Consider the following 23105-nt stretch of genomic DNA (forward strand, 5'->3'; position numbering starts at 1 on the left):
AGAAAACCAGAAGTTAGACTCATTCACACAACAGAAGGAGCTTGGCTGTTCCCGGAGACCTGTTGCACTTCACTCATTTGTACCTGCTCAGTGGTGAATTTGCAGTCAAGGTATGTGTTTCCGCTTCACTTTAATATGAAAAGTTCTCATTTAAATTCAGTATGGTTTGTTGCTTCTTGGAATCCACTTCTTGAATTCTTAATATGTTTCTGGTTCAGTGACAAAAGAGCTGATATTATTAGTGTTCCAGGAACACAGAGGAGAAAAATAATTATTGCTAATATGATTTTGTAACTTGTCAGGTTTTGCAGAGCTGTAGCATTTACAGAAAAATGCTTTATTTCAAAGTACCCAACCTGTCAGAAGCACAGGGCTTTTCACTGCCACAGATAGATACTATCCAGTGTATGGGCTACTGGAGGGTAAGGATTTCTCCTGTCAGGAAGACATTTCGTGTCTCTGATCTCACCATGGGCACCCGTTCTTGCACCTCACAAAAAAACAGAAAGTGCAAGCAGCTAACTTCGTTTTCAGCTGAGAAATTACCTACAAAATAGTAGGGAGAAGCCAGAGGCAATTCTGCTCTGTACATACTGATCGTTTTCTCTCAGTTTATTATTTTGATTGTAAACTTTGTGGGGCAGGAAGTGTGTATGTGTGTGTACCTTACACAGCTAACCTGCCTCATCTGCATTGACTGAACTGCAAAGACTAAACCTTTAAAGCTATTTCTTATGTTACAAAGAAGAAAAGTTTTGGATCGCCTTTAAGCAACATTATCAATTTATTTCTAACATCTGTATCCAAATAAAAAAATGCAGTAAGAGCATGATTTATAGGATGCTGATAAAAACAAAGAAAAGCTTAGAACTGGGATTGTAATTAGGATCATATAACAAAAAGACTAAAGGTTGAAATATATGCTATACTTTTAGCTATTCATTTTCCATTACTTAGTATCCTAAGCAGCCATCTTAGTGTAATAATAACAAAACAGCCATAAAACCAAGAGTTCAAATAGTTTGTCATTAGAATCCTTGTTTTAATACACTGTATTTAATCTTACAGATGCCGTCTCCTAAGATAAGAGTATATTTTTGTCTTGAACAGCTGTACATATTTTCTCAAAGAAGCTAGAAGATACCTAGGAAAAAAACAATCTGTTTTTACAGCAGAGTGTCTAAGAGTGAAGTATCAGGATATTGAGTAATATCAGTCATATGATTTTTATCTTGTCTGCTGTTCTCTGAGAATGTGCAATCATTAAGCAAAAAATGAAGAGAAGCATCTTTGCACTTCTGGATCATTCATAGACTTCCAAATATATTTGTCTTGTTTTCAATATGAATAGCGAAAACACAAAGAGAAGGGATAAATGTACCCAAGTTAATAAAGACTTTGGAATAGCCAGAGCAGAGACACCTCCAGAAAATCTTTGTCATGTTTTCTGCTGGGTCCGTACATGCTAGAACAAGATTAACTGAGTTACTCAGGGTTACCTGAACATTTTGTACCAACAATCCAACAAAAAACTTGCCTTTCCTACTGAGTTAGAGCTTCCTGAAATAAGGATCTCATCATTGCACTGGGACAGAGCTTTAAAAAATTCTCATAGCTGTGTAATATTTGAAGTCTTTTCTCAAACAGAAAACCAGAGGAATTTGGGAGAATTTTAGCACATTCATTATGAAGACCCTAAAACTCACTGCTTAAGAATAGTCAGTGTCTGATAGTCTGTTTTTCATGGAAAGAAGGGTGTAAAAAGCTCTTAGAAACCCCAATCCCACTGTTTTCAAACTCACAGTAGGGGAAAAAAAATCATATTGCCAGTCCGGGAAAACTCATCAGAGAATAGAGCTTTGCTTTCAAAACAAATTCCCTCCCAGTAACCAAGTCAACAGCAAAAGTACACCTGAACTCTTTAGCAATGCTAATCAATATAAAGCTAGAAAAACCTGAGAATAAGTGCCATTTAGCTAGAACCTCTGCTTTTCTTTAGAAGTTACATATAAGCCAGCCTTGTTCTATTGTCACTCATGTTTTTTTAAAACTCTCTCTCAGTACTCCATACATTTGAGTTTCCCCTACCTGACCTAAAGGTTTATCTTCCTTCCTTCTTGCATTTAGCATACTTCAAATTTTCCACACATTGAGCTGAAAAGTTATGCCTCTGCCTGGTTGAATCACAGCTGTGAAGAAACATGGTGCTTTAAAGTGGAGACAAAAGCTTTCCCTAGCCAATCCTCTATAATTGGAGTAACTCTGGGTGAGTGGGCAGCTACTAAAGAATCACACCCTACAGTACAGTCTTTGGGTGCTGACCCACAAACCCTGCGGCTGGCAGGCAGATGGCTGAACCAGCTTCTCCCCTCAGCTGGGTGCCCCTCTCAGCAAGAACGCATGACCAGGGACAGAGGGAGGAGAGGGCATCCCTGTACCCTGACAGCCCTGAGGTGGGTAGGCACAACTGCAAAGGGAAAGCACAGGGGATGAGAGCACCACAGCCACACTTTAAATTTGGACTCTGCAGGCTGCTGTCTTCACTCAGATGAAGTTGCACCTGCTAGCAATCACCACAGCGGTGATATACCACGTGCTTAAAAGAAATGCTAGTGCTCTGGGACTGAGGGAGCCTGGGCATGGTCCAACGCCCCATTAAGGAGTTAAATATTGGAGAACAGACACTAATCGGGATACAGACCAGAAAAACACAAGGAGCAAAGTAGCCTGTTGAAAGCATGCTATCTTCAGTCTAATGATAAGCAAGTCCAAAGCATTCAGACATTGTGCCAAAGCTGCTACATGAAACTTCAACAAAATGCTTCAGACTCTTGATGTTCCTGAAGGGGTGGATTTGACTTAGTTTTGCTGCTGTACTCTATTTACCTCCCCTACACGTTAACTCCTCAACTCAATTCAGCAAGGTTGGGCTGGTTTTTGTGATCCCTGCAAACAAATCCAATCATCCAGGTTTGCAGATCCACTAGTGCTGAGCTTTGTACACTAAGGTATGCCAGCATGGTGATAGTGCTGCAAACCAAGGCAGACTTCAGACTATGGCTAATTTGCAGAGAATGGAGCTGTCAAAATGCGGAAATCCATTTCTCCCATTCACGTTATCTGAGATTACAGGTAAACTCCACAAAAAAGGGAGTGAACTATGGCTAGAGGTCCAGCTCTTTTTTATATTAACTGAATTTATACATGCGTGCCCAGAGGCAGAACTGGCCATAGCTGGTTTTCCTCCTGCAGTGTTTCTGCTTTGGCAGAAGGAAGTACGCTGTGGGCGTGCTCTTTGGGACCTGCACCCCTGTGCCTCTGGAGGTGCTCTGTCTCTTTGCCACAGCTCTATGATTTCCTATGAGCTGTTTGACTGACTGAAAGCACTGGAAACACACAAACCACTTTCTCCCAGAGTAAACAGCAAAACAGAAGGCAAATGCTTTGTGGCGCTAAAGGTGACCAGGAAATGTTTGCTTTGTGGAAATTCTCTCTCCTCTCTCTCTATACAAACATAGACTATATATAGAGACACACACATATATACACCTATATAGGCAAACACAGATAGATATTTATTAGCATCTTGTCAGAGAAGTAAAATACATGTTCCTCTGCATAATCATGTTATCCACGCAGCCCTGTCCTCCCCATTACTAGGGGATGATCCTACAAGGAGCCTCCACCACTTCCTTCCCACATGTGGTTCCCACATTTTTACTTCGTACAAAAAGATCAACAAATATTTTCATCAGACATTTCTGATGTGTCCATTCGTTAGGATCAAGACCATAGACCATTGCGTTTGTTTATTTCTTCTCCTTTGCTTGGGCAAGGATCTTTTTTTTCTTCTAGTTAATGCCAAAATTTCCAAGTCATGAGTATCTGGGACTATCCCTCATGGGCAAACGAACAAGCAAAAGCAGTTATCTTCCCACAAGCCTTCATTTTGTGTAGAGATTTACAGTAAGTAACAAAGTCAAGTAATGAAGAAGATGGACTAACCCTTTACAAGAACACGGGCACCAGTTTAAAATGTAAGAGCTTTCTAAACAGCTGTCATCTTTTTTTTCTTGGCCAGTTTGTCGTGGTTTAACCTCAGCTGGCAACTAAGCACCACACAGCTGCTCACTCATTCCCCCGATATGGGATCAGGGAGAAAATCAGAAGGCTACAAGTGAGAAAACTCATGGGTTGAGATAAAGACAGTTTAATAAGTAAAGCAAAAGTCACAGATACAAGCAAAGCAAAACAAGGAATTCATTCACCACTTCCCATGGGCAGGCAGGTGTTCAGCCATCTCCAGGAAAGCAGGGCTCCATCACGCATAACAGTTACTTGGGAAGACAAATGCCATCACTCTGCACATCCCCCCTTCCTTCTTCTTCCCCCAGCTTATATATTGCTGAGCATGACATCATATGGTATGGAATAGCCCTTTGGTCAGCAGGGGTCAGCTGTCCCAGCTGTGTCCCCTCCCAGCTTCTTGTGCCCCCCCCAGCCCACTCGCTGGTGGGGTGGGGTGAGAAGCAGGAAAGGCCTTGACTCTGCAAGCACTGCTCAGCAGTAACGAAAACAACCCTGTATTACCAACACTGTTTTCAGCACAAGTCCAAAACATAGCCCCATACTAGCTACTATAAAGAAAATGAACTCTATCCCAGCCAAAACCAGCACAGAGTTGCAAGTTCATTCTCAAAGCAATACTGTTCAATGTGGTTAAAGTAGTCATAATGAATCAGACATGAATGCAATTCATGAATGGCTGGGATATGGTTCACAGAAGATTTTAATTTTTAACATAAGTATTTTTTCTAAAACAGCATGTACAGGCATGTTGCACAAGACAACTGTAAGCTCTCACCTTCTACTTACATCATTCTGCCAAGAAACTGGTTTGTTTTTTTTTTTTTCATTAAAAGAGTCACCGTATAGTCAAGAAATTCCAGCCAGGTGACTCAACAACAGGGACGCTTCCCAGAAGCAGAAGGAAGGAGAAGTAACAAAGTGGAGTCAGTTTTGTGTAGGTATTTCCTGCAACGTTATGGAAACAGTCTTCTTTGGAAATATAAGATGGCAGCTATTTGTTTTTTTCCACAATAGACGTAGTCTACAAATTGGCATTCATATCATCATTACAGCTCATAACTGTACAGTATGAGGCATCTGGAATTTTATTCTGCTACACTTTGCATCATGTATCACTATAGACAGGTTTACTGTATAAGTAGTTTTCCCTGCACATTTGTGTCTTTTTTTTTAAAGGGTTAAATGGAACACATTAATAAGGTTTGACTTAGGATAAATGAATTCTGATCAAATATGTTTAAAAAATTGAAGAAGGATTTGACTTAAATACCAGAATCAAACAATTTCAAATTTGGTACTATTTTGAAGCTAGGTAAAATAAGGATCCAAACTGTGTAGGAGTACCAGACTAGGTAAAGTAAGGAGCCAAACTGTATAAAACCTATCTAGGTTTTATAAGATTTTAAATGAAAATCCCAGATAAAACTCTCATAACTTTGGCATATACCTGGCTCAGGCAAGAATCCTTATTCATTATTTGTTTTGGAACCCTTTTCCCTCTTGGGAAATTAAACCCCTTTTTTTTCCTTCTTTCCTTACTTCCATCCTTCCTTCCAAGCAGCAGCATTTCTCCTCCTTCATCCTTCCTTCCTTCCCAGCAACAGCATTCTCCTCTGTTTGTTTTCCTTAGCAGCATTAAATTCTCTTCCAGAACTTGCATCCGCTCATTTCCTCTTCACTTGTTCCTGCCCTGAGCTTTTTGTGCCTGCTGCAGAAAACTGTCACGTGCCATACAACATAGTGCTTTATATTCTACAGCAGTAGCAAAAGTGACGGTACACAAGTTCAAAAGTGACATGATTAACTTAAATTAGAACATTTTTCAAAATTAACAAAGCTGGTCAGAAGACGAGATTTCTGTATCACAGAAAAATTGGGAAGGGCAGAAGGATGAAGTGAAATTCCCATCTGGAATTAAAGAATCATGACATTTTTAATGAAAGCAAGAAACCAAAACACAGAACACATGCACACACGAAGGAGAAATCTGCCTGGGAACAGGTAGCACAGGGTAGGGATTTTGAACAAGACATCCTCCTTCTTAAGCAAGTGTCTGGGGGATAAACTGTAGTGAGTTGGGCTCTTTCATTCTCTCATTTTTGGAGCTGCTCCACTTTGTAAAGATAATAAATTGTTCAGTTGGCCAGACAGAGCAAGAGTGAATCTGGGTCTCCTGCTAAACTGTTAGCAGTCAGGATGTCTCCTCCTTTGTTCAAGATCAGAAATGACATCTTTAAAATATTTTCTGTTAAATTCCCCAAATCTTTTGTGAGAAAAATCTTTCTTTTAAAATCAGTTTCTCCAGAAACTTTCTGTTCCAATAGTCATTTTAATAGGAAAAGAAAATTCCCCTCCTCCAATGTTTAGTAAAATATCTCCTACATAGCTGTAGTAATAGGTGAGTGTGAGGTACCAGCAAGTGTGATCCATTAACTGTTATCACTGGGCAGACAGGAAAAGGTCTCTGATCTTGTGTCAGGATGCAGAGCCACCCCATGACAACCCAACACCATGTGACTGCTCAATCTTTGAAGGTTCTTTGGGTTTTGTTAGCTTTGGGGACAATAGTTCTTTGAAGGAGCTGTGGCATATACTAAGGGAATCTGTCTCTCTAACTAAATTCTCACCATGTTTTTTTTTGTTGACTCTGACATTCGGGAAAGAGCAGACAGACATATCTTCTTGGTGAACACCAGTGCTCAAAACCCACGTATACAGACTGAAAAACAAATTGTCTGCACCCGATTCCAGTAAGGCTCTGACATCTCCTGTTGCTAACAAAGGGATAACAATAAATTGTCACACAGTTTCATTTCAGAACACTGGCAAAGCACGAAAAGGCAAGAATAAAATCGTAATCCAAACACTGACTGTTGTAAATCGATGTTGTAAATCACACCACTTCTCCAGCTGAGAAGTGTCCTGAACCTAGCAGATCTCTCAGTGTTGAAAGCCACATGCATGTTTGTACAACTTAGTTAATCACCAAATCCCTATCAGCATGTATTTGAATACTTAGTTCTTCCAATAGAAATATGGTGTATTCCTGCTTAAGAATTGTTGTCATTAGAGTTCCCCTGGGTTTTCAGCAGAAAAACAGACTACATTTGGATGTATGTCCAATTTTATCTGCTGTGACTATCGAGGTAATTGCAATACAGTCTGAAGTTCGCTATATTCACACACACCCCCCCCATTTCCAATGTGTACATCTGGTTTTGAGCTTTCCTCTGCAGTATACAGACTGTGGTGATTTTTAACTGTGATATCTGAAAACTGACTTCTTTCCAATTGCAAATGCTTTGCGTACTGGCTAAGTCAGGAACAGAGATATGAAAATAATATGAAATGACTGTCCAAGCTGCTCAAGCCACAGCATAGCAGAACACGTTTGACCTAGGAAGGGCAAGGCAAAATGGCTTTCTGAAGTTTATCATTTAAGAAGTGAAGCACATTCCAGACTAGACTTCTCCTCGAGAAGGGAACTCACCAGTGCTTGCACTGCCACACTCTGCTTTTAGGAGTTCTTGAAAGAGTATGACTTTTTAAAAAACAAAACAAAAAACCCTCCACCCATTTTAGTAAAGACAACCTACTATTTAGACAATAAGTATCATGTCATGCTTGTATTGCCTTCCATAACACAAATAAGTGATGCTCTCGATCATTCACTGGGACAGTCCATGAGAAAAGCCAGGCTTTTCAGGAGGTTGAAATTTGAGTTTAATGTAGCTATTGAGATAGGTCTACAGCTGTTGTCAGAGGTTCTAAATTAAACTGAGACCATCTCAAGAAGCCCATGTAGTAGAGGTGCTAACTTGAACAACCTGGATAAATATCACCTCCTCCAAGTTCTACCTGCTTGAAATTAAGGCTGTAATTTCAATTGAACATTACATAGTTAATCATACTTTCTAGCCTATTCTGTTGTCAGAGCCCAACGTGCTGTTTGAAATCTGCACCATTACTCAGTGAAGCCGTCCATATATCCCTTTGGTGGAAGGCATTAAGAGAACGCAAGGCATTATTACTAATTTATAGAGAGGATAGATTCTGTCTGTGATGCCTTCTGCACTAAGGACTCCTCTGCTTGCACAGAGCCATCGGTGTGTGGCTTAGCAATAGAAAATGTAGTAGCGACTGAAACATTTCCAGCTGCTGGTGGGGATGACTATTTGTAGTTGCAAATATGTTTTGCACACATAATATGACAGTTTAGAACATCTTTTATGTTTTTGCAAAATGCAACAGAGACTTAATCAACTCCAGAGTAAAATAATCAGTTACCTGTATGATAAGAAATGAGGAAAGCAGCAGCTGTCAAAGAAATAACTATTAGATTTTGGAAAAGCAACCAGTCAGCACCACATACTATGAGTTTCCAGTCTTTGCTATTAGACAGTTGGGCTTTTCTCAAAGGCCACACTTTTGAAAGCCAGTGGGAAAATGTGCAGGAAATGCTGCATTATTGCAAATACCCTGAACAACAGTGTAAATGATAGTGATTGGAGGTACTGGAGATGGCAAATCTCTGCCTTTTTTCTAAATGGCTGCTACAATGTTCTCAAGGTGCTAGAAGTAAAGTGCTTTCAGGGCACAGAGCCAGTTTATCTGAAAGGCAAATCTCTCCGTTAAGTATTTAATGCACAAAGGGAGCAATATTGGCAAGTACTATTTGGCCATTAGACATTCACATTTTGCCTAGTCATGAGAACTTAGAGCTGCTACTCAGGGAAAAGAGCAGTATTTCAATTGCTAAGAGAAAGGAGTGGCTAAACTAAGCTGAAGAAGTCCGATAGGAGTAATGCAACAAACAGCAAAGCTTTAGAGGACATCCACATGCATATCAGTGAGGGAGTCTTAAGTGGAATTTTGTGCACTGCTGAACAGCTCTTCTGTGCCTCCATTACTGCAAGGAGAATAAAGGAGCATCAGTTACTACATCTCCTTGGGGAACAGAAGTGCTTCAGGACTAACAGTTTTTTCCTGTTATTATTCCACCTCTGTTCTATTAATATCGTCCAGTGCTTTCTGCAGGATATTCCCATTGTTCTTTGTAATGAAGTTATCAAGCAATTTATGTCATTGGCATGCTTCATCCTATCTTTCATACTGAGATCAGCCCTGTAACTATTTAATTAGTTGAATCCCAAGACGACTTCTAAGAACCTACCCTAGGAACAGTTCCTCCAGCCCACCTCTCAAAAACTGTCACTGACCAGTTGAAAATTCACATATTTCTTTTCCAGCTTAGCTGTTTTCATCATGGTACTTGCAGTAGTTCTGATCTATCTGGGTTTCAGGAAAGGTTGTTTTCTAAAGCAGGAAATTCTTACTTTAACAAAGCAATATAATCTAGCTGCACAAGCTAGTCTTGATAAAATCACTAGCATTTTATTTATCACTGGATACAGGTTACTTTAGCTATTCACTGGGCTCAAGGTATTGTCTGCCACTTGATAGACACATTGTGCTGTTTGATACCATCAGATCTGCCATTTCACATGACATTAGACTCCTGCAATGGATATTAAATGGGTCTCACAACATCATTGCATTAAGCTCTTTGAATTTTGCAGTGGTGATGGAGTACAGCAATCCCTTGTCATACAACAGAGAATTCCCGTGGTGCCTGCAGTGCTTAGGGGAGGGAATACAACCTCCTTTCACTCTCCTCCAACCTGGTAAACCACATGTCACATCATAAAACTCAGGAAGTTTATAGTCTCTCATTTGTCCTCGTATTTCAGTTAAACTGTGCGAGTTGTGATCATTCAGCTCTATAGACAGACACCATGAGTGCTGCAGGAGGGTTAAGGGAAATGAAAGATTTCAGCTCTGGGACAAGGCTTAGGCTTTCCCAGCAGTTACTGCCACTCAACAGGGAGCCCTGTGTGGTTCCTGGTGCCAAAGCATGTTACTCACTCCAAGCAGCGCTTTTGCTGCTTCTCTCCTGTACAAATGTGCAGTTAGGCTCACTCCCATCCATTACTGTTTGCAATACAGTGCAATGGGGGACATATCAAGCTAGGCAGTGAGCCAGATAGGCACAGGAATAAGTTATGTTAATAGACGATCATTTTCTCAGCAACAGATCCAATGCTGAGTGAAAATTCTGCAAAGATTAAATGTGAGCAAAACATTATCTGATCATTGCCTCTGTTGGCAGGAGGCCTTTCAGCTAATGATAGAAACTAGTGAGCTTTGTGAGTCTAAGCAAATAAGACAAAGCTTTGGGTTTATTTCACCCATACAACAAACCAAGTGTGTTGTCCTTCTTTCCTTATTTCTACCCAGCAGTAATCAGGGCCCCAGACAGCACTGTCTCCATCAGGCACATTTCCCTTCCCCTCCACCTGTGTGACTTGCAAATTTGCCCCTGACCTACATCTGCCATCTTCATCTCTCCATTTTCTTCAGCATCTCCTCTGTCTGTGCTTTGAGAAAGGGAGCCACTCAGCCTGAAAGCTGGGCTGAGTGGCAATCTTAAACCAGTGCATTTGGGGATGTATCCTACTCTGGCATTATTTAAAATGCCTGCCTAGTGAAGTGGCAACATTCCTGCTTATGTTATTGCTGTAAGCTAGTGCTTGCTCTCAAAGGCACCAAAGAACTTGAGAAGCTTGATACCACTTCCAAAGTTTGACCCTCTACCCCTTACCTTACCAAGAATGAAATACAAAACATCACCTTGGACCAAATATGAAGATCAAGTAAACAAAACCCAAAAGAACAGAAGTCAGACATGGCAGCAGATGGACCCTAAGCTCAATGATACACTCAGAGCTTTCTGAAAGCACATGCTGTCAGCAAAGCCCAAGATACCAATGTGCAAAACTAGGCTGACCCAATATCATATACATGGGAAAACACAGAGCACTGATAAGACACAATGTCAGAAGTGTGATAAACACATGTATAGGCATGATAGGGCTCACCCTATCTTTGAAAGAGCAGACATAATCTGTGAGTCTCCTAGCCCTAACCTGAACCCTAGACATGGGCTGAGTCTTGGACCATGACGACCAGCCATGGTTCCCATGAAAAAATTCTCAAGGAAGAACTCATTTGGGTGACCGTTCTTCACTTCTGCAGTGCTTTTGCAGTCCCAATCCTACTGCAGCTCCTAGATTTCTCTCTCTCCTGACCCTAACCCTAACCTAAATGCTAGTTGTTGGCTGAGCTTTGGACAATGAGCACTCACAGTTAACTTTACCTGGTCTTATATGAGGAATGCCAAAAAAACCAGAACAAAATACCCTGACAGCCTTGCAGAGTGAGTTTGTGGTCAGTTGTCTCCTGTTTGAATATTTTCCTTCTCAGTTGCTAAAACATTTTGAGCAAACACACTACAATACACACAGAAAAAGTATAGAATCAGCTGTGACTTGAGTGTATTGTGTGAGAGTAATGTGCCCTGCTGTAAGAGAGTCAGAAAGTTACCATCTTGGTTCAGGGGGACACAAAGCTACTCAGGACTCCTGACACCAGGTTCTGGAGCAGAGTCGCATAAGTCCAAGGGGGCAGGAGTGGCTGGTCCATGAAGATTAAGCTCCTGGAGAATTAAAGAAGATTAAAGATTAAAGAGTATTAGAAGATTAAAGAGAACAGCAGCAAGTAATTCAGTATTCACGAGGAGAGAGAGAGGAGTTGTGAGATTGACATTATAAACCTTGCAATTGATGATATTTTCCAAAGATGGAAGAACCAGATTCATGTCCCTGCTTCAACAATTATTTAAGTATTTATACTCATTTGAAATAGCTTCATAAAGAGAAATAGTCTCAATCAACATTATTCAATAAGCTTGTGGCCTCTTAGTATACAGGCATGTGGATCCCCTGAGTTCCAGATTTTGTTCCAAGTTAAACAGAATGGAGACTTGGAAATAGGTCTCATCTGCCCAATGACTACAAAGAGAGGAACAAATTGGCCTATGCTTGATTAACACCTAGATTTAAAAGCATCATATACTTCATTCCTTCATAGATACATACCATGCTGAGAAAGCTGGGGATGGAGAAAAAAAGAACTCAGTAAAACAGAACAGCTTAAACTTTCTCAGAGGTGTTTGAATAGCAGAAATTGAAGTGTGTGCTGGGAGGGGAGAAAGGCAGGGATCATCTCTATTTTCAGAATAGTTTGATAGGTTTTGAATTCATCTTCTTTCTCTGCTTGTGAACTACAATGGTGAAAGCTGCTGAACAAGTACAGGAAGTTCTACTGTGTTTACTAATCCACCATGTACAAAAGAGAAGGGAAAAGCTGCACAGTGTTAACACAATAGAAATCTCCAGGAAAACAAAACATTAAACCAGTTATTCAGGCCTAAATTTAACTTAGGGAATTGTTGCTGTGAACACATCACTACGTACAGGTCTTGTATGTATCAAATTTTCAATTCTTGATGGCTCCACAGTTAGAGACCTCATTCACTTTTATTGCCAAACACTTTCAAATATTAGCAGAAGGTTTATTGTGAAAAAACAGCTGAGGGATTTACTCTCGTATTTCATTCCTTTGTCTAAACTATGATATGCCTCAAAACAACCCAAGAACAGTATTCAAGGGATTTGGCATTTTCTACTATTTATTTGCCTATACTTTTAATTTAATGAAGCTTTGATGCAGCCTTTCTCTGCAAGAGGAATGTTCTCACCCAGCGTATCACCAACAGCAGTGCTTTTCTAGGATCTATGAAAGTTTTCCATACAAGAGGAATTACACAGCTCCAAAGAACAGCTAAGTGAGCTAACACATGCAACAAAACCGCAACTAAATCTTTATGGCACTTTGTTTTAAGAAGTGCCCAATAAGTGTGCCCAAGCTCACCATCTAGCCCTTGTGCTCACCACTGACTGGGAGTAAGTCGTGTAGCCTCATAACAGCTCATCTGATAAATTTTCACAGGAAAAAAAGACTTCTGACAGACTGAACCCACTCACATTTGTAAATTACTCTCAGTAAAATTGCTGTTAATGAACAATACAATAATACATGGCATTTATAAATATTGCAATAGGAATGATAGATGATCAGAGCTGTATGACATTACATTTCTGACTAAATGTGTGTTTTCCCTCCTTCATACTTCAGAGAAGGAAGAGGAAATATTTCTACAAGGAAAGTGGTTAATTTAAAAAGTTATTTCTTGCCGAACACTTCTAGCTTATGTTGCCTTTGAGATAGTTATGAAAAACTAAAATATGGATGGGTTTTAAGTCCACTTTGAGGAATACAGAGTTGTCAGGAATTAGGAAGGCGTTATGAACATGCAGATTCTTAAAAGGTTAGAAAGTCAGCAATAATTAATATAGAGAGGCAGGTTTGTTTTTCCCCCCTGTTACTTTACCCATAGGTAATTCCTTTTGTCAGAAGAAACACAAAACGGTAAAAAAAACCACCAAACTTTTCCTCTAGCTCATCTGCTTTTGCTGTTGCCAAGGTAGCACAGAGCTTTACACAGCATTCCTATTCTTCCAAAAGACAAGAAGCAACAATTTTCCTTGGAGGACCCAAGCCTCCGTTATTCTATTTTTCAAATACTTAAAAATTAGAAACTTATATTTTAACCATTTCTTCTGGGAGAAATCAGCAGCTTCTCTTTTTGAGCTCTTAAAACCTGGGCTGTTTTAACAGATTTAATTCCCAGGAGATTCTTTTCCTTATCTTCCTTTGCTACAATTCTGTATTTCCTTTTACAGCTATAATGCTCTATTTTAGAGTCTCTATAATGCTCTATTAAGCCCAAAGATTTGCTACTTTCACAGCAGAGTGATGTCCCCCACCCTCCAATCTCAGCACTAACGTCAAGGGGCAAAGTTGCCCCCTCAGTGTCTGGGGGTGCTTCAGAACCTCCAGGGTATCTTGCTTGCCTCCAAGAGACCACACCTCTCAGAGGATGTGTATCATATACCAACCCCATGCAGACATACTAGACACCTTGCACTTTCCAAAACACCCATATTCAAGCACTTGAATTGCCTCCCAAACACCTGGCTGTTTCTCTTCCTCAGAATCACAGATTTTTTTTAATCTCCTCTATACACACTGAATATAGTCCCTCAGGATTTCTGTCGAAAAGAGAGGCAAAACTCCCCATTGCTATGCCAGACCAAGTTGTCAATGAATGTAGATTTCTATTTTAATTTCTTGTGCATGCCTTGTGCATGCACCACTGACTTAATGTCTCTGCTTAAGTCTTCCAGATGTCTCTCTCTCCCTCTCTCTGGGCTTTTCTTTCTTTTCTAGCCACCTAAAGTGATAACTGAAGCAACGTAGAGATTAGAAAGGTAAATGGAGCAGTACACGCATGTTGAAACATGGCCCCAACAGCCCAGTGCATCACATGGCAGCCTAGATGCAGAAGGCTAACTCGGCACGTTTCAGTCACCGGTGTTGGCCCCTCAACTCCTGGCTGCACAGGCTCTGCTCTCCTGGCACTCAGGCTACCTTCTGCTTCCTGCTGAAAACCCCAGATAATACAGAAACACTGTTCTCAACACTTAGCAAAAGCCAGTTCCCACAGTGCTTACAACAAAATATCCATAGCTTCCTAAGGAAACTCAGTGGGCGAGGGCACCTTGGTGAGCCAGGATACTCCAGCAAGCTAGGGCACTCACTGCTGAAATTCAAGAGGCACAGGTCATGGCTGCCTCCCACACAGGGCACCCTGCAGCCCCCCACTATCAAAACCTTGCCATTTGTGCCCCATGCTATTAGCAAAAAATATTCTGGAACAACATGAGACAATGACCAATAATGTTTTTAGTGACTGTCAAGGAGGAGGTAACTAATAGTAGGAGGTGAACTCCAGCAGGGAAAAATTCAGCCCCCACAGGAGTCCCTCATGATCAGTGATGATAGATTGCTTCAGCTGGGCAGTGTTTTAATCAAAACTGTCAGATAAAATCTTTTTGAGGGTCCCAGCTGAGACATTAGGCCTGTCTTGCATTGCACAAAAAGCATTTGTAGAGAGTGTGTGAAGGGGTCACATTTATTTCCACAGAATTGTGATAAGCTAACGGCAAATAGCCATCACCCCCTTTTCTAAATTATGGCTGTGTAAATCATAATTTATTCAGTAAACACATACTTTAAATGAGTTTCCTGTGCTATAGAGAATAGCACCAAGCACATCATTTAAATAGGGTTTGTAAATTGATCATTAGCACATTTTACCTTGTTCTCTCTCACATTTCTACCAATGCTTTATGGAAGAGCTTGAGCTAAGGACAAAGTAGGCAGGTCACCAGAAGCCCCATGTCATGGACTTGGTCACATCCTAACTAGCCCCTGCACACTGTTCCTAGACCACAGTCTAGTTATAAGTAATTATAAGTAATTTATTTTAAAGTATTCTAGTACTTTCCCTTCTACAAAAAATTAATCTAAAAGAGATTAATTGTAGGAAAAATACCATAAATCAGTAGGCAGTTTTTGAGCTGCTATTTGCTGTAAATTAATTCCAGTTTATTGTTTTTCTATTAGTCATATAATAAGGGAAAGGCATGGAAATTGCCAACATAGCCTTTATGACCGCTGTCTGAATTACTGATGAACATCTTATTAAATATATGCATACATCCAACCTCAAAATGCACTTACAATGCATATATACTATACAAAACCTATAATGCACTTACAATTCTTTCTGCTGGTTCACAGCCCACTACTGGCAGAAGAAACGTGTTCTGCTAATTGTATCACCCAACAGAACTTCTCTGTTCTCAGATGACCTTTTGTTGATCATCTATTAGTATTCCACTTCCTATGTGTTTTTACAGTATAAAAAGCCGTCAGACACAGAAAGGGAGACTTGAAACTGCTGTTTGCAATTTGTTAGTGGCATCTCTTGCAGCCACAAATGTTGGGCTTTGAGATACTTAAGTGTTTATGAATATCAGCACCTTGATGCCAGGCTTTTTGCCTTGATGCGAGATTAATTACAGAAAGATATGGCTATCTGAGGTATTATTTAAAAACTCAGAACGTCAAAGATATCAAAAACATCAGGATAAAGATGAGTTGCAGTTAATAGGGGACATAGGAGGTAATATAAAATGTTTCTATAAATATATCAAAAGTAAGAGGATAATGGAGGAAAGTCTAGGCCTGTTACCAGGATTGGAAACATGCGTTGCTGACATTTTGTTTTGTGCCCATTAGTCCATTTTTAAGTTGCCTTGTCTTTCAAGGTTCTCAGTCCCACTTGCCTGTTTTATCCAGTTGACCTGTCCTGCCTGACACCTCTGTTATAAATTTTACATTATAGAGGGAGTCTCCTTTGTTACTGCTTTTACTGTACTCAGTAAAATGTGGTCTTCATCTTTGTTTTTGGTTCTCAAGCACTAGAGTGCTTAATTAAAACTAAGTACACAAAATATGACCACCATTTTTCAGTAATTCGGCATCCAGCAGCCAAATATCTATATGCATATCGAGCACTGACACTTATCAACCAACAAATCCAGTAACCAGAGTATGAATGAGAACTTCATCCTTTCAGGAATTACAGATGTGTCCCCTTTTTACTGCCAAGTTACCAGCTGAATCAGAAAAATGTCTTAATTAAAAATATATCTGAAAAGCTTCAAAGCAAACCATAATATAAACAGTGGTATTTTAAAGACCTGGAAAAAGACAAACCGTATTTCTGTCACACAGTCCAGACAATTATATGTACAGATCTGGGAAGCCAGTCTTGTATTTGAATAATATCTCAACATTCATTATCTCCGAGTACAATAAAAACCACAGTTAACATTTTAACAGTACCGAGTGGATGCTGGACACTCAACTTCTGTTTAGTCTTAACATTTAAGTGCATATCTGACATTCCTCCTGTAAATAGCTCCCTGTAGGACCCCAAGCTGTTCTGACCCGTAGAATATTTACAGTACAGCACCTGGTTTTCAGATTGTGCTCTTGCACTCAAATTGTCTCTCTGCAGCATGACTGCAGGCAGGTCCTGGCTCACATGATGGCCACCATCTTTGCCAAACTGTCAACCCACCCACTGCAGACCTATTAAAACCAAGTTCCCTTACAAAGATTCAACCTTTTATCTCTTCTGTGACTTGCTTGCAGAAAGAGACTGTAACACAGACACAGAAATACACAGGTGATTCCCATGAGAAATCAAGAAAGCCTCACTGCTTGCAAACACTGATCCTTGCTCAGTGCAAACTAGAGCTACAAACTAAATGTCTGCTGTGACAGTCATAACATTTAGGAAAAATATGGTGTTGTGTGAGGAGGAAACACCACTGAATTCCACCCAATTGCTTTACAGGGTGTAAAATGATGAGGAACATGCCACAGGACTAGCAGCTCAACAATGAGCAACACAAGACTCACAAGGTATGTCTGTCCTTTAGGAGACTATGGCTATTGACACACAAAGATAAGAAAAAGAAAGTAGCCACCAGCCTCCTCAAAGAATTAAAAAAGACTTGCTGCAGCTTGGTTCTAGTGAAAAAAAGACTGATAAATGTTCTCTTCAGTTAACCTGTTGGCTACAATGTCTGCTGTTGCTTTATCCCCTCTGTTTCACCCACTTCAAATTGGTCCACACAGTCCCTAGCAGTTTAGGCATCTACAAGAAAGCAACACAGAGAATTGCAAGCCTTTTCAAAGCCACGCCTTTTACGACAGTAGGAAAAGCAGAACCAGCTTTTCTTATTGTGTCTTTTGCAGCAATTAGTTAGATGTAGCAATCTCATGTCATCTTTTTCTTTGCACAGATATGGTTTCCATCACAACTGAAAATGTTACACAGCTTTACAACATCATGGCCACCCAGGAGCTCACAGTCAGTCCGACAAATTTCCACAATAATTCGGGACTGCTTAATCCATATGAATGTATTGATTATATTAATTCAGATGTATGGAAATGGCTACAGGATTTTCAGCCCGGATTCCTCTGGTTTATATTTATTCTGGGAGCAATAGAAAATTCCTTTGTCCTCATAGTCCTGTGTTTCCACAAGAGTCACTGCACAGTAGCTGAAATTTACCTAGCAAACATGGCACTTGCTGACCTAATGTTAGTCTGTGCTTTACCTTTCTGGGCCATTAATATTTCTAATAAGTTTCAGTGGCCCTTTGGCCTGTTCCTCTGTAAAGCTGTCAACATAATGAGTAACATGAACTGTTATTCTAGCATTTATTTCCTGACACTAGTGAGCATCGACCGCTATCTGGCCTTGGTGAAAACTATGTCTCTTGGACGGATGCGACGAACTGTCTATGCCAAATGGAGTAGCTTTGTAGTCTGGATGTGTGCGTTGCTCATATGTTCACCTACAATGGTGTTCCGAAATTTACAGTATTACAAAGAATACAACATCACAGCCTGCGGTCTTGTTTATCCAGCCAGCTACTGGGAGCCTGCAAACAACTGTTTGCTGAATATTGTGGGCTTTGTGATCCCAGTCTGTATAATTACCTATTGCACTACGCAAATCATCAAAGCCTTACGAAGTAGTGAGCTACAAAACCTGAAGTTAGTCCAGACAGAGAGGAGAGCCACTGCGCTGGTCCTTGCTGTGCTCTTGCTGTTCATCGTTTGCTGGCTTCCATTCCAGATCAGCACTTTCATCGACACAATCCGTTTCCTCGTACCCACTTTGAAATGCCTGGAAGAAATCAATGACGTAGTGACCCAGGTAGCTACGTACTGTGCCTTTAGCAACAGCTGTTTGAATCCAGTCCTGTATGTAATTGTTGGGAAGCACTTCCAGAAGAAGGCTGTGGAATTCTACAAGGACTTGTTTCCAAAGAGGTGCAGCAAACCACAGTCTGTGCAGATGGAAAACTCCCTGGACACTTTAAGAACTTCCATTTCAAGTGAATACCCAAGGAAAAAGTCTGTTTTCCCATCACCACGGTAGCACAATTTGTTCACTACAGGAGAAAAGCCTTCTAACATATCAGTCTCCACTAATATCCATCTGCTACTGGTCCACAGAATAAACATGCAGTGGTATTCATCATCTGTGGGAAAACAACAGTTAGATCTTAATGGAAACTCCATACAGAGACCTGCTTCTAATGTTATTGGACATTCATGATTGAATCCTACTTTGTAGCATACTTACATTTTCATGGCTGAATAATATTTGATGCATGTATCATTTGAAATGTTTGCATTTCTAAGGTGTACATACAGTTCTCCGAATAGAGCCCCGGTATAGAAGCTATTGTCAGGATTGTGTAACTACTTACGGTACCCATACAGTTTGTTAGACTAGATTTTTGATAGGAGGGTTTTGTATTTGAGCAAGTTCTGGTAAATGAATCCTGTAGGACTATCATTAAATGGATGTTTTAGGTGTGGCCACCTTCTGGGCTTTTACTTTCTCTGTTCAGTCATCCGAAACTATTTTGATTGTTTGATTGACAAGTTGTGCCTTTTTGCAACTGCTCTGCACCTGCTAGTTACAGGTTTACATCAGCTTGTACGTATGGAAAGTAGCTCAAAAAAGGTAAAGCAGTAGCAGAAGGAAGGCTGCAGCCAGCTGCATGAAGTTAGCTGAGTTTTCTTTGTAGCAGGAGATTCTTTACCCCTTCTGCATCAAGGTAAAAGCATTCACTTGCTCCTTTTGAGTGAGTGAATGTTATTTACATTCATACCTACACTTCAGCTCAGAGACTTAGTTTTTAAGATTCACAAAGCATAATTAATATTTGTAATGTTATTTAATGGAAACATAAAAGCTCAGCACAACTGGTATAACCTCACAACTAGAAGAAACTGAGAATATGAAGGAGAACATCCACCTAACTGCCTTAGAAGTCTAACTGAAGATAATAGGAGTCTTGAAAGTTCAGACTATTCAAGAAGGGCCTTTTCAGACTCTAATAATACCTACATTTTATTTATAGAGTTAATCTGAGTGACTTTAATACAAGATAGCTTTTCCCCAATTGGACTGGATTTATGATCTAAGTTGAGTTTACAGAGAAGATAAACTCATAGTGTACTGAATTGTCAGTATGCACTTTTACCTCTAGGAACCTTGATCGAAAACTGAGTTGGAGATGATCTAAAATCTTCTGAAACTGATAGATCCTTTGTTCTTTTCAAAGCATTTAAGGTTACAGTCTAAAAACCACCAAGGGAAATGGAGTTTGGTGACATAAGTAAACTCGGATTGCTACCGCGTGGTCTTCATTCATCAGAGCTTGAATGGAGCAATAAAGTTCCATTTAAGATGGGAAATTTGTATCAAACCTTCAAATAACTAAACACAAAAATGGTCTAGAAGTGTGCGGATGTGCTATAAAAACTATGGGATTTAGACCACTGTAGATGATTTGTAGACAATTTCCATAGGTTTTCTTTAATAATCTAGTATAATCCTCTGTCATAAATACTTCTATTGTTCATCCTTTAAATTGTCCAAGACAGCTATGATGAAACACTGCAAGGCTTTCTGTTATCTCCAGTGTTATCAACACTGTCTTGTTCACGAGCATGCTGTTCACGCAACTGTGAAATAGAAGGAACTCCATACAGAGGTTATTGAGGCAATGGAAGAGATTTTTGAGTATTTGGTACTGAGAACTAAAATATAAAAATGTTATTATATTAATATTACATTAATTTAAATCATGTAAATATATAGACACATTATTTTACTATGCAGTAAGCATGTACAACAGAAAATAAACTACTTTAAGAAATGAGATTTGTTGGCATTGTCTCCTCTAGCCCGTATCCTATTACTCAGGAATGACCTGTCAGGAGTGCAACTGTTGCAGGTACTTTCTTTCACTTCCCATTGTACCAAAGAAAAGTGAGCTGAAACCACAAAATTTTAGCTACTTTCAAAGCTGTGGGTCAGCTTTCTTTTCAGGGCCCATTTCAGAGCGGTGCTGACCACCTTCAGTCCCTTTGGAAGTTAAAATCGGAATTAAGGCAGCTAAGGGTACTGAAGTCTTTTTGGTAGCTTTTCTCCACCCGTTGGTAGCTCAAGTCCCGTGAAAGAGCAGATACTACTTTTCTTTGTGAGGACCTGGGGTACACAAGAGCCTATACGTGCTGTTTGCAGGATGGACCCTCTGCCTAAAGTCTTTTCTCTCCTCTCAAAGTGCACAGACACCAGCAGCAATGGAAAGGCCCTGCACCAGTCTCTGCAGACCACAGAATGCACAATGTCAGGTCACAGACTGTTTAATTCACGTTCTTGCCCACTTTCCAGCATGATCGCACACTGTGCAGTATTCACATGTACTGTTTATGCAGGTAACCAAAAACCCCAAGAAATAAAGTGCAATGTCCAGGCTACATCTTACCTACTGGCAGTTTACAGTCACACTCAGACACTTGGTTCTGTCCTGTTCTCACAGAAGCAAGGCAAAATATGAGAAGGGTTCTTGGTAAAATGAGTAAAAATTACTTTGTCCTGAGGATCTCAGAGCTGGAGATGACAAACTGTAATCACATCAACTTTTTATTCCTCTTTATCCTGTTCCCCTCCCACAGCCGTTCCCATCTTCCCTTTTACCTGAGGCTGCCACATCTTTTATTGACGCTTTGGCCACGCAAACGGCTGACTCCGCATTCAGTCCAATGGAGGTGGCTGAGGACTATTGCCAGAGGAATGGCAAGGATATCAACAGCCAGTTGACATTTCTGGCCTGCAGTAGGTACAGGCAGGAATAATTCTCATCTTTTCACTGTCTGTTTTTTTCAGGTTTCACCTGAAGTGCAAAATTAATAATCTTAAATGCTGTTAGCACAAACAGCTGGTGCTTGTTGTGGACAGGACAAGGTTTCTCTTTTTTAGGCAGATTTTCTGTGGAGAAGTCAGGAACTCAGTTCAGGTCTCCCAAATCCCCAAGTAGTTCTTTAGCCATGGGATCACCCTTTCCCTTCTTTCTTCCATCAGCACATTGTGGTTTTCCAGCCTATACTGGCTCCTTCCATATTTTGCTGCTTCAGCCTCTGTAAACTGTAGTTAGTAGGGCTTGATTATTACTGCACTGTGATGCTACCAGGATCATTTATTAGGAATTGTAAATCACTGCACCAGAGTTTAAGCTCTCCTTAGCAACCACTGTCTATAGCTTATGTAAAGAAATCCAATCAAGCTGAACAAAGAATTTTACATCACAAAGGTTGCATCAAAAAACTTTTCTCCTGTTCTAGAATAGATGAACAGTTATAGAAGATAACTATGTTGATTTTCAAACTGTTTCCATAAAGAAAATCAAACTGTTAAATCATACTGTCCTAAAAAGATAATTTATTCAGATCATTAAAGGCTCCAGCTATGTTAAGAGGAAGATTTTTAATGGCTGAACTATTGGACCAAGAGTCAGAACTCTGGAGACCTTTTGGATTTCTATCATTTGTCTATCATGTAACATGTGTAATAATTGAGCAAACAGTCTGCCTTCATCAACATATTTGTTTAATCTTTCTGATCAGAAAGGCCCAGTTAGCATTTGTAAATTCCTATGCAGCTGTAGAGAATGTGTACTTTTTGCGGGAAAGTCAACACAGACAGGATGGCTGAAGATCATATAAGCTTAAATCATAAACTAATGTGCTGTGAGTATCCCGAGTTGAAGGCACCAGTAGACAGATATGTTTTAGTTATGTATACACAGCAAAAACCTTTTAACTGTTGACTCTAATACAGATGTTTTTAAACCTAATCCTTCACATCCTTTAATTTGTGGGCCGTTACATCTATGCAAACTGTAAAATGTTACCAAATCATCGTATGCTCTCTACAGCTTGAAATGAAGACCCAAGTTGCAAATAAATAATAAATTAAATACCCTTTTTGTATAAAGTTACAGCTTCTTATGTGGACTTGTTCTAAGTTGTTTAAGAGCTGGAGCTACAGCAGTGCCTATTCAATTCACTATTTCCACCAAATGTATACACTCCCAATTTTAAATCCCTCTCCACTGCTGAAAAAAGTTCTAAAGATGGCAATGAAAAACAACAGAAAATAAGAAACTAGATTTACAAAGAGGAGTTGGATTTTCAAACCA

At 40.0% G+C, this 23105-nt stretch overlaps 1 protein-coding gene across 3 annotated transcripts; it reads left to right on the forward strand.

Annotated features, from left to right (window-relative positions):
* Nucleotides 1-22253, forward strand: BDKRB2 (bradykinin receptor B2). Of its 3 annotated transcripts, XM_072865545.1 has the most exons (4): nucleotides 21-110; nucleotides 4923-5023; nucleotides 17384-17451; nucleotides 17835-22253. In XM_072865545.1, the coding sequence occupies exon 4, from the start codon at nucleotides 17837-17839 to the stop codon at nucleotides 18983-18985; it is 1149 nt and encodes a 382-aa protein (XP_072721646.1). In that variant the 5' UTR covers nucleotides 21-110; nucleotides 4923-5023; nucleotides 17384-17451; nucleotides 17835-17836; the 3' UTR covers nucleotides 18986-22253. The 3 variants fall into 3 exon arrangements, with proteins under 3 accessions (XP_072721643.1, XP_072721644.1, XP_072721646.1); XM_072865543.1 differs by lacking the exon at nucleotides 4923-5023 and having other exon boundaries at nucleotides 19-110; XM_072865542.1 differs by lacking the exons at nucleotides 4923-5023; nucleotides 17384-17451 and having other exon boundaries at nucleotides 1-110.
* Nucleotides 22254-23105: the final 852 nt, after the last annotated feature.

This window comes from Ciconia boyciana, chromosome 6, assembly GCF_034638445.1.
Source record: "Ciconia boyciana chromosome 6, ASM3463844v1, whole genome shotgun sequence".
Taxonomy (NCBI): domain Eukaryota; kingdom Metazoa; phylum Chordata; class Aves; order Ciconiiformes; family Ciconiidae; genus Ciconia; species Ciconia boyciana.

Bases quoted from the DNA above. Each gene is read 5' to 3' on its own strand.
- BDKRB2 (XM_072865542.1), top strand. From the start codon at position 17,837: ATGGTTTCCATCACAACTGAAAATGTTACACAGCTTTACAACATCATG.